This window comes from Osmerus eperlanus, chromosome 28 (assembly GCF_963692335.1).
Source record: "Osmerus eperlanus chromosome 28, fOsmEpe2.1, whole genome shotgun sequence".
Lineage (NCBI taxonomy): Eukaryota > Metazoa > Chordata > Actinopteri > Osmeriformes > Osmeridae > Osmerus > Osmerus eperlanus.
This window is the reverse complement of record NC_085045.1, coordinates 7,535,412-7,550,029: the sequence shown is the minus strand read 5'-3', so window position 1 is coordinate 7,550,029 and position 14,618 is coordinate 7,535,412. Positions and strand designations below refer to the sequence as shown.

Sequence of the window (14,618 nt, the reverse complement as noted above, 5' to 3'; positions counted from 1 at the left end):
CAAGAGGGAGAGAGAGGGAAACAGAGATAGAAAGAGGGAGGGATGTAAGAGGGAGTAGGGTACTGTTTGTGTCTCTGTCTCTGTACATGTTACTGGAAGTGGCCTCATTTTCTGAGGTGATGCATGTCTGCGTTAATATGATCTTCGACAGACATTCTGTGAGTTTGGGGGGGGGGGGGACATGGGAAACTGTGTCATTCAACTGAGGTAATCTGTGTGATGCTCTTTCTGGTAACGGAGATTACTCCATCCATGCATTATTCATCCTGCCAGGGATTTACACCAACTTCCTAGGGGGTAGGCCACAATGTGGAACAAAGAAGAGAATAAAAAACATATGTGAACATCCATTAAACTTTTACAACGAAAAAACGTCACAGGGCAGTCTGGGATATGGCTGACCGGAGCAGGGCGTTTGGAACAGCAGTGACATCACTGTGAGGAGTTCGAAGGTCACTCGGGGAAAAGGCCAACGTTCTCAAAGGTCTTGGATGGTGACGGACTTTGTGATCGCAATTCTTAATCTTTTGCTGAAGTCAAATTGGAGACAATGATGTCTCCGTCCAGCCACTTCCATACTAAATGACTGACTTGGTAGAAGGGGAAAAGAGGAGATGCGAGGAGGGGAGAAGCAAAGAAGGGAGAGATGAGAAAGAGAGGAGAGGAGAAGAGAGGGGAGAAGAGGAGAGGAGAAGAGAGGAGAAGAGGTGGGGAGAGGAGAGGGACACACCTGTCTCTCAGTACTTTACACCTTGGCTTTCCATTCAGCCCAGACAGAATTGTGGGTAATTTACAGCTCCAGAAAAAGCAGATGAGACCACTGGTCATGTTAACTGAGATATAGAGCCTCCGTCTATGTTCAAGACTCTGATCAAGCCATCACAGGCCCAGACCAACACACACACACTCTCCCTCCCTCCCTCTCTCTCTCTCACACACACACACACACACACACACACACACACACACACACACAAACACACACACACACACACACATAGCTGCTATTGATAGCTCATGTAAGAGGTGTGAAAACACACCATTGGGTAAAAATTGGAAAGCATCACACCATTCTACGCTGTGACTTTTGTATAATTTGTTTTGTGGAAGTGTGACCCAAAATAGTCTCCTGCTGAATATAGCCTTAGTCACTATGAGTCAAAAAGCTGGGCGGCTGGTTTCTACTCATCCTTTTGTGATACGATCATTGAAATTTAAATATATATGATGCTGTATATCAAAGTGTTACATAAACATACAGCCAGTCCTGTAGGTGAAAGAGAAGGCGGAGGAGGAGGAACATATTTTGAATACGTTAATCAACGGTAATATTGAATGAGTGTCCTGAATATCATTTGATTGTATTGTATTCTGTGCCATTCTCCACTGTTCGGATCCTTCTTCAAATCATGCTTGTAGACGTACATCAGGTGGTTAGACCCAGGGCACCACAGGAAGCCCTGTTCTACCGTTCTGTGTGACGTCCGTCCAGAGAGCCTGCCTGGCGGAGCCCCCGTGTCCCAGCTCCACAGCCGCGCGCCAGAGCGAGACAGCCAGCCGGCCAGGCCCCGGGGTGTTGCCATGGCAACCGGGGCAGGGGGGGGGGCAGGGGCTGTGTGGCTGTGCATCGGAGAGGCAGCCATGAGAGGACACGGAAGTGTTAGCTCTGCTTCGAAACACGGACGGCACAAAAAATAAAATTATACAATAATTTAGCCTTCGAGATACGGGTCTTGATCACCGCCTGTTGCCATGGCAATGCTGGATATCCATCTCTCTCTCTGTGTGTGTCTCGTGTTTGTCCGTCTGTCCTTCTGTCTCCCTCCTTTCCCCGCCTGCCCCTCCCCCCCATTGTGACATCACAGAGTGACATCACTGGAGGCGGAGCTGATTAGCATGCATGGCAGCATGGCCAGGCCTCGGAGGAGAGGTTGGAGCATGCTCAGTGCAAGCTTCCCTCCCTCCCTTTCCTGCCTGCCTGACAACCTTGCCGCTCTCACAGCTACAGATACACACCATCTCTGTCTGCCTGCCCACACACACACACACGATGTGTGTCTGTCCACATACACACTAAGTCTGTCTGTCCACACATAATGTCTGTCTGTCCACACACACAGACACCCCACATCTGTCTGTCTGTCTGTCTGTCTGTCTGTCTACACACACACAGACACCCCACATCTGTCTGTCTGTCTGTCTACACACACAGACACCCCACATCTGTCTGTCTGTCTGTCTGTCTACACACACAGACACCCCACATCTGTCTGTCTGTCTACACACACATACCGACATTACATTTAGCAGATGCTCTTATCCAGAACGACTTACAGTAAGTACAGGGACATTCCCCCGAGGCAAGTAGGGTGAAGTGCCTTGCCCACACAACGTCATTTGGCACAGCCGGGAATCGAACTGGCAACCTTCTGATTACTATACCAATTCCCTAACCGCTCAGCCACCTGACTCCCTAATCTTACTCTGTTTATCAGAAGATTCAGATGGTGCAGCTGATAAACATACAGCTGGGAAGGCTACCACCTCTCCTAGGCCATTACAGTGCACTCAACGGTGTAAGAATGACCTTCTAACAACAAACTTCTCTTCACCTATTACACGAGGTCAAAGCAGCCATACATCAGAACATACAATCGGATCCTTTTAAAAGAGAAACTGAAACTAATTGAAAATGATTTGGAAGCCCAAAAACGTAATGAGGACATCATCTCATGACCACCTCTAACCCTAACTTTAACACTGGTCTAGAAAATGTGAAATTCAAACAAGAAGTGGTACTCACTTTTAGCATTCCATTATTTATTTGCAGACAGCGCATCAATGTTTTAATTCACCTCAACACCTTAAACATCCACTGAATAATTTATCTCGGAAAATGACCAAAACTGTACAATGTAAGAAGACACGCTATTTTCACACCTACACAAACAAACACACAAAAAAAAATATAACCCTGTAGTCTGTCATCCTCTGTGAATAATGGCACACGCAATGGCTGTATGGCATTATGGATATTGTAGTTTTATGGAGGACAGCAGATTCTGAGATCCCCCTCTACAGAATTGAATGGATTGGTCTGACTTACCTTGTTGGAGGCCATCTCGCTGACAGAGTGTCTGGTCTGCAGGGTCTCCAGCTGGTCCAGGCACCAGTCCAGCTCTTCCAGAGTCTCTGTGGCTAGCTTCTGGTAGGCCTCCTCTGGGGGGGCGACACAGGGGGGCAGGGGGTCAGTACAGGCCCGCTGCAGGGGGCTAGCGCAGGGGTCTCCAGACCCTGGGTCCGCCACCCCACACGCAGCTATGCTGGGACGCCCCGAGTGAACACATGGGCGACTCTTCATACTGAGCTGGGGGAGGCGGGGGGGTAGTAAGGGACCGAGAGAGGGGCCCAGTCCTGTGTCCTAACCCAAGATACTGAGCTCACAGCCAGTCTGGTCACAACCGCAACCTTCCCCTGTTGTGGAGGCCCCTTCTCCACGCAGCAAGTGTCCAACAGTGTGGGGGGGGGGGGGGACATAAATTCCAGAAGTGCAACAGCTGGGTGATAGCCTAATGTCCACACATATGCCTCTGAACCAGGTTACCAGGGATAACTACGAGAGCATTAAACATGTAATACTGAGGTAGCCTCTAAGCTTCCAACACGTACAACAAAAACAATTCCCTCACGCACCGACACGGCGCAAACGCACTCTCTCTGCCCCGCGCAAACGCCACAGACGAGTCTCAGGCTTCTCTGTGCCTCAGGTTCAGTTCATAGTCCATCGAGGTGTAGTTCCAGTCATGGAGCAGGATAAACAGAAGTTTCATTAGCAGGCCCATGTCTGCCCGCTGAGGTATCAAGGGATTGAGGGGTGAATAGGAATGGAGAGTGGAGTATGAGGAGGAGAGAGAAAGAGAGAGGGGGGGGGGGGGGTCTGGCGGGAACCTCAGACCCAGCGAAGCTTCATCTCAACACTGCCTGAACCGGAACAAAGACACCCTCACTGTAGCATGCTGGCAAGGACCGGCGGTGTGCAGTCCACACACACACACACACACAAACACCAGACGTAGACCTAGCCGCAACACATCATCCCTGATCAGCCTCTTTGTTGTCGAAAGTCTGCACGTCCAACATGTTCAGAAACGGAGAGCTGTAATCCAGAGGGTGTGTGGTGTGTGTGTGTGTGTGTCCTTCCCTCCGGGCGGTGGGCTGTGACCAGCGGTGACCAGCTGCAGCGGTATCCCTGCTAGATGAACGTGAAATCGCTGGTCTCCCTCAGAGCGCTACCTAAAGGACTGCACTGTGGATGACAGAGGGCCGCAGCTAAAGCCTGGCCTGGATTCGGGTGCTGGATCTGGAGTCAGGGCTGGGGGGGCTAGGGGCTGAGCACTAGAGCAGACGACACTAGACGGGAACAAACTGGACTTTGCTGGACTGGCAGGGACTGTTTCAGTATGCAATCTCCATTCCCTGGTGGGACAGGGAACGAGGGGAATACAATGGAAGGATGAAAGACGAGGAGAAACAGGCAGCAGGGAGACGCCGTAAACGTATCACACAGAAACGAGGAACTGTCGTCTTTGGCACACCATAGCACCATAGCTATGTTCTAGACCTTTCATTTCTCTCGACTTTACCATCGAAGAATCTTCTGCCAAAGTCAGTTTGCATGAATAGGATGTGTGCATCTCTTACACATCGATTCATATTGACGGGTGGTCGAACACAGGGTACGGGAGTTTGAGAGAGGGGGGGGGGGCAGGTGGTGCTGGGTGATCTGGGGCCAGTATCCCCTTGGGAGGGGAACTACGTACAGCAAACACAGAGACAGCCCTCTCTCTCACAGCCAGCGGCCATGTTAGTCACGAATTTCCGAGATCTAGGTCTGAGATCTGTTTGGGACACTTGTTTTGGATTTGGGATAAGATTTCCAGGTGTGTGTGTGTAGTGAACCTTGAACAATGCTACATAGCATGTCCAAAAACAAGTTGCAGTGTCGTGTTTCGATCAGCCTCTGACATGGTGCGTGGGGTGAGGGAGGCCAGCCACGTCCAGTGATTGTGGCGTGCGTGCAGCGTTCTGGACACACGTACAGCTCTGTGGCCACGATGCCAGAACATGGCCCCGCAAACGTCAGTGCCGCAACTGCACGCCCCGACCTTCCAACCTACTTTCTCTTCCCTCTTTTGTATCTCGTCCTGTTCTCTGTCTCTCGCCACTTCCTCTTTCTCACGCCCCCGTCTTCACATGGCTCTCTTTCTCCCGATCTACCTCCCTCTCTTTCTTTGTACTGTACCTCACCCAACACCACACCCCCCATTTCTGCCTTTCTGTCTCTTTCCTTTCATCCCTCCTCTCTTCCTCATCCTCTCTGTTTCTAGCACACCCTCTTTATCTCTCCTCTCTCTTTTTCCCCTTCCCTGTTCTCCGTCTCTGTATCTCTCTCTCTCCCCCTCCCTCCCTATTTCCATGGTGTGGTATCAGCGGATGAGAGTGCCACTCTCTTTGACAGAGACTGCACTGACGTCAATGACATTTTTCTCATGCTCAGTGCGACATCAGACACCGGTGCTCCGAGAGGCCACTGTGCTGCACAGACACAGGGCTGCCGGTAAATTCCGGAGAGGAACGCAGCAGCAACTGGACCGACCGGAGCAGGACAAGAAGAGAGGGAGGGGGGCGAGGGGAAAGGGAGGAGAGGGAGGAGAGGGAGGAGGAAAGAGGGAGAGGAGAGAGAGTGAGCAGGAGGACAAGGAGGGGTGGGTGGGTCTCAGGTTGGTTTAGGGGCAGTTCTTGAAGCCTTCTGTGATATTGCCTATAATAAGGGGCTGCACAAATCAAAGTTGATTTGATTTTCGGTGTGTGTGTGTGTGTGTGTGTGGGGGGGGGGGGCAGGGGTACGAAAAAGGGTAGCATTTGTTCAACCTTCTATAATCTGTAACCGACTGAAATAACTTGAAATACTGACCGGAGAGAATATCATTATTAGGTCAGAGGTCATGGATGTGTATTATTCGCTAGTTCTAAAATACAGCTCAGAGCAGGACATCAATACATTGTTTGATCAATGATCTAAGTAGAGAGGGAGAGATGAAGGGATGAATGGATGAAGGTGGGGATGGATGGAGATCTAATTGTCCGTTTGTATTCAAGCCTACTCTAAAGGCCTACTATCCTCTCTGTCTACCATCTAAAACTCAATAAAAATGAACAGTTTTATTATCCTCCACAGCAAGCGAAATCTTTAGATTAACCTCACTCTCAGTCACATCCTTCAGCCTCAGCTAACCTCAGCCACAGATAACCACTGCAGGGAATCAGATGGCTGAGTGGTTAGGGAATCGGGCTATTAATCAGAAGCTCGCTGGTTCGATTACCGGCCGTGCCAAATGACGTTATGTCCTTGGGACAAGTAGGAGGAATGTCCCTGTACTTCCTGTAAATTGCTCTGGATAAGAGCGTCTGCTAAATGACTAAATGTAAATGACTCAGACGGGCCTTAACAGCCTCCCTCAAAGCCACAACATCATGCTCAGCCTCCTCCTCAAGTCTGCCTCGACAGCCTCCAAATACCTCAGCCTCAGCTTCAAACTCAGGTAGCCCCAGCGTCCAAGCTAAAGTTCTTTACATTTAGACATTTACATTTAGTCATTTAGCAGACGCTCTTATCCAGAGCGACTTACAGTAAGTACAGGGACATTCCCCCGAGGCAAGTAGGGTGAAGTGCCTTGCCCAAGGACACAACGTCATTTGGCAGAGCCGGGAATCGAACCGGTAACCTTCAGATTACTAGCCCGACTCCCTCTTTACTTGAACCGGAACTTTTTTAAGCCACAGCCATGGCAATAAAAGTAGCCGATACACTCCAACAACCGTCCTGCCTCGTGACGCTGGGTATCGGCTGGACCAGTAATGGATGTACCTGCCCACGCTCGCGAGGTCTAATTATAGCACAATGTCTGGCCTCACTTCTGGAATCAAGGTGTGTGAAGGGGGTTGGGGGGGGTCTATGTGTGACTCCATGTGTGATTTTCCAGAGCGACTTACAGGGGCATTCCCCCGAAGCAAGTAGGGTGTGTACTTTGCACATTGCTGAATACTGTGCAAGCTCAACGAGCTGAGAGTAGGAGACTGAGAGAGAGATGCAAAGAGAGGCAAAAAAAAGCGAATAAACGCATCTACACATTCCATTTCATGACAAGTTATCATGCACGGCTAGCTCCCCCTGTATGGACATTGAGCGACAGGACAGTGTATCTAGTGTTGGCCAGTGGACCGGGGTACAAGGGGAGTCAGGTGGCTGAGCGGTTAGGGAGTCGGGCTAGTAATCTGAAGGTTACCGGTTCGATTCCCGGCGTTGCAAAATGACGTTGTGTTCTTGGGCAAGTCACTTCACCCTACTTGCCTCGGGGGAATGTCCCTGTACTTACTGTAAGTCGCTCTGGATAAGAGCGTCTACTAAATGTAAATGTACAAGGAGCAGAGCACTTCAAGGACATGGTCTATTTTGGTTAAAGGTCTCTGGGCTCTCCAGCAGAAGCACTGAGGATCCAAGTGATCCACTGTTATCCAAGCCTCTCTGTGATCTACAGCCCTGTGGCAAAGTATGTCAAACCTAATGCAGCCACTGTTAACCTGGTGACTTGTGACATTTGTATCTGTGGGTCGTCTGCTTCCTCTGTGTGGAGAGCTGGCAATATATCTTGTAAACACGATACTGCACTTTAACAGAAGAATGCCAACATACACACATGTATGCATACATATGCACATGCAGAGCCTGAGCAAATTAAGGATCCTCTATTTAATATAATCTCTTTATCCCTCTCACTCTCCCTCGCACACACACACACACATACATCCTTTCTGTCTCCCTCTGTGTGTTTCTCTCGCTCATCTATGTACACACACACACACACACTCACAAACATGTATGTTTTGATACAACGTACCTGTAAAGGAGGTCTTGGTGATAGGGGGTGGATTACACATGGGTGATCTTCTGGTGTAGAGAAAAACAAACAAAAAACACTGACACCTCACCCAAATCAGGTCACAGCTCTCTCCTCCAACTCCTGTCTACCTCCCCACCCCCCAACTAACATCTACTCTCAAGCAGGATCGGTCGTCAATTCCAACAGCTCTCAGGTTGACCAGGAGTCAGGTGGCTGAGCGGTTAGGGAATCGGGCCAGTAATCAGAAGGTTGCTGGTTCGATTCCCTGCCAGTGCCAAATGACGTTGTGTCCTTGGGCAAGGCACTTCACCCTACTTGCCTCGGGGGGAATGTCCCTGTACTTACTGTAAGTCGCTCTGGATAAGAGCGTCTGCTAAATGACTAAAATGTAAATTTAAAATGAACAGTAGCGTTATGGCAGAGGGCACCTTTACAGAGCTCTGGCTAGTGTTGTTGTAATGCCATGTCTGGTCAGCAAGGGGAGACATTCTACTGCTGGCCACTGAGTGACATTCACATCCAAATACAATACAGCAGTCTGTAATTACAGCATAGTACTAGAATAGCTTGTGACAACAACACACACACAAAAAAACTGTACCCCGAGACACTTCTACTGGGAATTTACTAGCATGTAATAGATTGAAAACTAGAACTTAAACAACAGTGAATAGGATTGAAACGTGGTTATTATCCACACAACTTACTTGTTTGCCCTTTCTCTTTCTTGTTGTAAATTGGTTAATGCAGCAAAATTATTCCGTACAGTTCTTAAACTGGCCAGAACCTGGAGAGAAAAGGAGGAGGGAAGGAAATCAGGAGAGGAGTAGAATGAAGTATCCATTGGTTAGAAGGCTTATACTCCAAACGCATGCTCCTCACACACTGCATGGTGTTACAGTACAATACTGTTCATTAAAATACCAGTCTGAATTTGGACTCACCTGTGCAAATGGTGTTACAATCATATCGTCACCATGACTGCAAGAGAGAAAACATTTTCAAATCAGAAATCTGATCTTGTACACATAGCATGGCTATGCAGGTGAATCATTCCAGGTGACATGAATATTATGAATTTGTCAGAGAAGGTAAATGACACAGAGGGGGAAAGAAATTCCACTGTTTCATAACCATGCTAACTACACAGTGTAAGTAGAGCATTTAACCAGCACAAGGATCCCTGAAAGCCACATCAAAATGATGTCCTGTTCGACATGAGAATGTGAGAATACACGAAAAGCACGAATAAAGTTCTTTGCAGTCGGTATCTCTCTCACATACACCATGTGTCGTGTCATTCTCGACTACCCCCCTGGGTATCCCCCTGATCCCAGCCCCCACCCTGCTCTCTCAACCCCCCTGCCAGCCTGAGGGAGGAAAAACTTGGAGAGATATGGCTGTCACACGCTCCCATGGTCAGAGAACTGGAATGTGACACAAATAAAGCCTTCTAAACATAGAGGGAGGGGGAGAGAAAGAGAGAGAGCGAGAATGTGTTTGTGATGAGTGAGAGACCCCAAGAGACAGAATAAGAGTAGTATTAAACGGGCATATGAACACATGGTATGTGAGGTAGAGAGACACGGAGGAAGAGAGGGGAGGAGAGATGGCCAGGAAGAACAGAGGAGAGAAGAGACTCTGTCTACTGCTCTGTCATCGGGAGAGCTTTTCTTTCCACAGTTACTGTTTTTTTTTTTTTACTTGATGCCACAGGGGAGCACTTAGAGTTTATTTAGAATGTGAATTTTTTTTAACGTATTTTTTCATGTACTTTACAACGTATTAGCTTTCCCAGAAAGTCGGGTCTATACAGAGTATTGATTTGCTTTGTCTGTGTTTGAATGGACACATTGGATGTGAATGATCTCTGAAGGCAGGGTCATATCCTTCATCATTGAGTAACCTGTGTTTCCTGTCATTCTCATCCATCTCCTATAAATCTCTGCACTTTTCTTAGAACAGTGTTTTCTGTTAAGGCTCGCAACTGTAGTATACCAAATCACGAGTGTAAATGTACAATGTATACAATGCTACATTGTATACCATATGGCCTCACTTCTGGAATCAAGGTGTGTGAAGGGGGTTGGGGGGGGGGGGGTCTATGTGTGACTCCATGTGTGATTTTCCTGTAGGGCTATGTGTGCTTTCACAGTGACAAGCTTGTTCATGCTGTAGGGCTGGGAACAGGCCGCCTCTCTCCGACACCTCAGTACCAGCTGTCGGTCAGCCAGTCAGCTACAACTGCCCACGGCCATGACCTACAAGTGTCTGGCACAGGCAGAAACTGACCTTGCCCAGTCCCCTTACATTTACATTTACATGTAGTCATTTATCAGACGCTCTTGTCCAGAGCGACTTACAGGGGCATTCCCCCGAAGCAAGTAGGGTGAAGTGCCTTGCCCAAGGACACAACGTCATTTGGCACGGCCGGGAATTGAACTGGCAACCTTCAGATTACTGGCCCGATTCCATAACCGCTCAGCCACCTGACTCCATTGGATAACCTTTCTGGTGATTTACCAGAGTTATTAGTTATTAGTTCTCTTTATTAGTTTAAAGAAAGAGGGGGGAGAGTGTGGGGGAAGGGGGCGTAGCAGAGCCGGAGACGAGAGGAAAAGTAGATCAAATGGAAGAAGAAGAAGAAGAAGAAGCAAATGAGCCCCTCACATGTCGCTGGCGATGGAGGAGTTGCGGGACATGGACTTGGGCGACAGGTCATAGTCGCTGTCCGAGCGGTAGAGGAAGGATTCCCTCCGTTGGCTGTGGACAAAGTTGGCCTGCAGGATGAGGCCTGAACCCGGGCTGGCCATGGGGTCCAGGGGGCTGCGACCCGACGACGTCCCGTTGTCCACATCGAAGCTACAGGACGGAGAGGAGAGAGAGAGATAGAGAAATAGATAGAAATAGAGAGAGAGACATAAATTGTCATTAGCAACATGATCTCAATCAATAACCGAAGAAACTTTTCTTCCACAACACTTTCTCAATTGCCTTCCTCTCTACAAATCAATCAACATTGGACTTTCGCAATCCATAAAGTTAGCTTCTTCTGAATAGTTAATTCGGAATTCCTGAAGGCGTCATTTTCTTGTGTTTAGTTCACTCCCAGTCTTTCAGACCTAGATTACACCCCATACATACTAGTGCCCTCTGGACAGGACCTTAGCTCTGAGCAGAGCCATGATGACTCACTGGGTGAATCAACACCATCTGGGTCGACAATGTCACTTCCCCCGTGACAGCACGACTCCTTAGAGTCCCCCTGGACATCCTCCAGCCAGGGATTACACCTCTCTTTTCACTCACCCTGCTAAGTAATTAATCCTGTGTGTGCGAGAGATAGATGCTGATAGCAGAGGTATTCCCTCCTGGGTGACGTCAAACACACACCAGGATGACGTGCTCCTCGTCCTCCTCATCCCTGTCCTCATCCCTTATCCCTCTAGTCATGGCTGTCACCTCTGTTGGGAGAACAGCCATCGGGATAATCCTTCAACATCACACTCGCTGAGACCAGGACAAAGCACTAATCGCCACTACCTGTGCATCTGCGTGTGTGTGAGTCTGCGTGTGTGTGTGTGTGTCTGCGTGTATTTGTGTCTGCGTGTGTCTGAGTGTGTGAGTCTGCGCGTGTGTGTCTGCGTGTATTTGTGTCTGCGTGTGTCTGCGTGTGTGACTCTGCGTGTGTGTGTGTGTGTGTATGTGTGTGTCTGTATGTGTGTCTGTGAGTGTCTGCATGTATGTGCGGGCCTGAACTACATCTGTCTGTATTCATTCATAAAAGCTGTGTCTAAACTTCGGTCACAAAAAGCCATAGCGTGTCTTGACATGACAAGACACGCTATGACAAGTCCCTCTGAACGGTGCTTCATGTGGACCAGTTAGTGACACCAGCCCTCACTGACTAAACAGCACATGGCACTTCAGTGTAGGGCTTACAGTTGGAGGGTGTCGATAAGGTCTTACGATCAGTTACAGTTACCAGAACAGAGGTTTCCTGCACAGCAGCTTGTCTCCCCAAGGGAGGCGTATCACTGTAGCATGCTAATGTAAAGCTCAGCCACACATTCAGACAGCTGCTAGTGTAGCATGCATTATAGATGGCCCTTTAAGCTGAGACTGCTCTCTCTCTCTCTCTCTCTCTCTCTCTCTCTCTCTCTCTCTCTCTCTCTCTCTCTCTCTCTCTCTCTCTCTCTCTCTCTCTCTCTTTCTCTCTCAGTCTCTCTTTCTCTCTCTCTCTCTTCCTATCTCTCTCCCTCTCTTTCTCTCAGTCTCTCTTTCTCTCTCTCTCTTCCTATCTCTCTCTCTCTCTCTCTCTCTCTCTCTCTCTCTCTCTCTCTCTCTCTCTCTCTCTCTCTCTCTCTCTCTCTCTCTCTCTCTCTCTCTCACTCATTACAGCCCAGAATTTCATCTGGTCAGAACAGCCACACTGGTAATTAGTCTCTCTCAATCTGTTGCGTAAAGGATACATTACACACACAAACACACAACCACAACCACACACACACACAAAACACACACACAGTATCTGCTGACACGTTCCCCCGACAAATACACTGTGTATGTATGTGTTCATACACGTGCATAAATGTAAAAACTCATGACACATTACGGAAAGTTACTTTCCGTTACTTTACTGAAAGTAATGTGCAGTAACACATTCTGATGCAACACCCATCCCTCGTCTCAGCCACAACCATCAACATGTAACACACACACTTACACACACACATCACACTGCATATGTTCACAGTCCTCATTTAGGACTTGTTTCCACCATAAGCTCTGACATCAGCAGTATGCAGCAATAATCACAGAGGGGAGGAGAGGAATAGGGAGGAGAGGTGAGTAAAGGAGAAGTGGGGTAAGTTGAGGAGAGGAGAGGTCAGGGATAGGAAGGAGAAGTGAGGAGAGGAGAGGTGAGGTGAGTTGAGGAGCGGAGAGGTCAGGGATAGGAAGGAGAAGTGAGGAGAGGAGAGGTGAGGTGAGTTGAGGAGAAGACTGTACAAATAAGACTGACAGGACTGCAAGAAGACCACCCTACCCAGTCAGCGACCAACCCTTCCATATCAGTATTCATCTGCACGGTACGGTCTATGTACAGCAATGTGATCAGGAACATTGGAATGGAACATGCTGGAAGCCCCTTACACATCACAGATGACAAGACAAGCCGAAAGCAAAGAAGGGGTGGTGGGGCTGTGATTGGCTAAACAAAGTAGTCCTGCCACCACTGAACAGGTGACAGGAAATACTGTGAGCTTGGAAAACATCCAGTGAGGCTGTCTGCAGAGCATCAGACTCAGTTCTAACACCTCTCCCTTTTCTGAAGCCTTATAAGTCCAGTCTCTCCGGCGGGTCAAACGGAATTCAGAACTGAGCCTAACTCTACAACCTAACTGAGCCCACGAGGACTTGGCACAAGATGAGAGACCTCGTGCACACACACACATACACATGCACGCACACTGGAGGAGAGGACAGTCATTTCTATAGTTGGGCTGTCATGTGGTAATTTCTTTGAGGAGGCTGGAGAGATAGAAGTATCAGGTGAACATGTGGCTATTTATAGTGCCTCGCTGTGAGTACATGAAGAACTTCAGAGAATGAGACAGAAAGGCTGTGGGGAGTAGCTTTTAGTGTCTTTCTCTAAAGTTGGAGGGCAATCCTCTGTCACACGCACAGCAGGGCATCGTCATCGAAAATGCCCCTCACACACGGAAACACAGACACGCACACGCTACACTCTCACACACGACACACACTTTGATGCGGGGAACAATGGACACCCCAGGCCACTGAAGGAATGGTCATTCTACCAATTACAAAAACAGCAGGGGTCGCTGCGTGTGGAGGTGGGAGAGAGGTCAGAAGCTGGTGCTTAATCTGCTTTAGAGGACGCGATGTGTAGGTGTGTGAGAGTGGGTGTGTGTGTGTGTGGGTGTGGGTGTGTGTGTGTGTGTGTGAGAGTGTGTGTTTGTGTGAATGGCTCGCCGACAGGGCTTGTACTACAGCGTGATCAGGGAAGACGACACTCGCTCTTTATTTTAGACGGTTGTGACGACAGAGAGGAGAGACTCCTTGGAGCCGTGTGCTTGTGCGTGTGTGCCTATGTGTTGCCCTCCTCAAAGTCAAAACACTTCACAGCCTGCAGCTACTGGAAGGTGACAAAGCAAGTGAGAGAAGGCCGGTGGGGGAGGGGCTGTTGTGATGTCACAGTGACATATGGAACAGAAAGCAGAGGAGCTTCAGTGACACGAGGAAGGTCAGCATACGTTGTGACACATCACTAGCAACAAGCGCTATGTAAATAGCAACAAACGCAAAAAAGGCTAATCCTTATGGACAAGAGAGACTTCTCTTTCTTTCTTTCTTTCTTTCTTTCTTTCTTTCTTTCTTCCTTTCTCTCTCTCTCTCTCTCTCTCTCTCTCTCTCTCTCTCCCTCTCTCTCTCTCTCTCTCTCTCTCTCTCTCTCTCCCTCTCTCTCTCTCTCTCTCTCTCTCTCTCTCTCTCTCTCTCTCTCTCTCTCTCTCTCTCTCTCTCTCTCTCTCTCTCTCTCTCTCTCACACACACACACACATCACTAACCATTTAGTGTTTATCTAGCTGAAGGGCTCAACTTAAACCTATTCAATGAAGAATTCCGCCACGTAA

General features: G+C 48.6%; 1 protein-coding gene across 4 annotated transcripts in view; it reads right to left on the bottom strand.

The window, feature by feature from the left end:
• Nucleotides 1-14,618, bottom strand: part of pde4d (phosphodiesterase 4D, cAMP-specific) — a 103,680-nt gene that overhangs the window by 10,319 nt on the left and 78,743 nt on the right. For all 4 annotated transcript variants that reach the window (XM_062454858.1, XM_062454860.1, XM_062454861.1 and 1 more), the window contains exons 2-6: nucleotides 10,632-10,823; nucleotides 8,906-8,942; nucleotides 8,669-8,748; nucleotides 7,959-8,008; nucleotides 3,107-3,219 (exon numbers count right to left, since the gene is read on the bottom strand). In XM_062454858.1, the coding sequence (XP_062310842.1) occupies nucleotides 3,107-3,219; nucleotides 7,959-8,008; nucleotides 8,669-8,748; nucleotides 8,906-8,942; nucleotides 10,632-10,823 (472 nt within the window). The remainder of the gene's footprint in view (nucleotides 1-3,106; nucleotides 3,220-7,958; nucleotides 8,009-8,668; nucleotides 8,749-8,905; nucleotides 8,943-10,631; nucleotides 10,824-14,618) is intronic.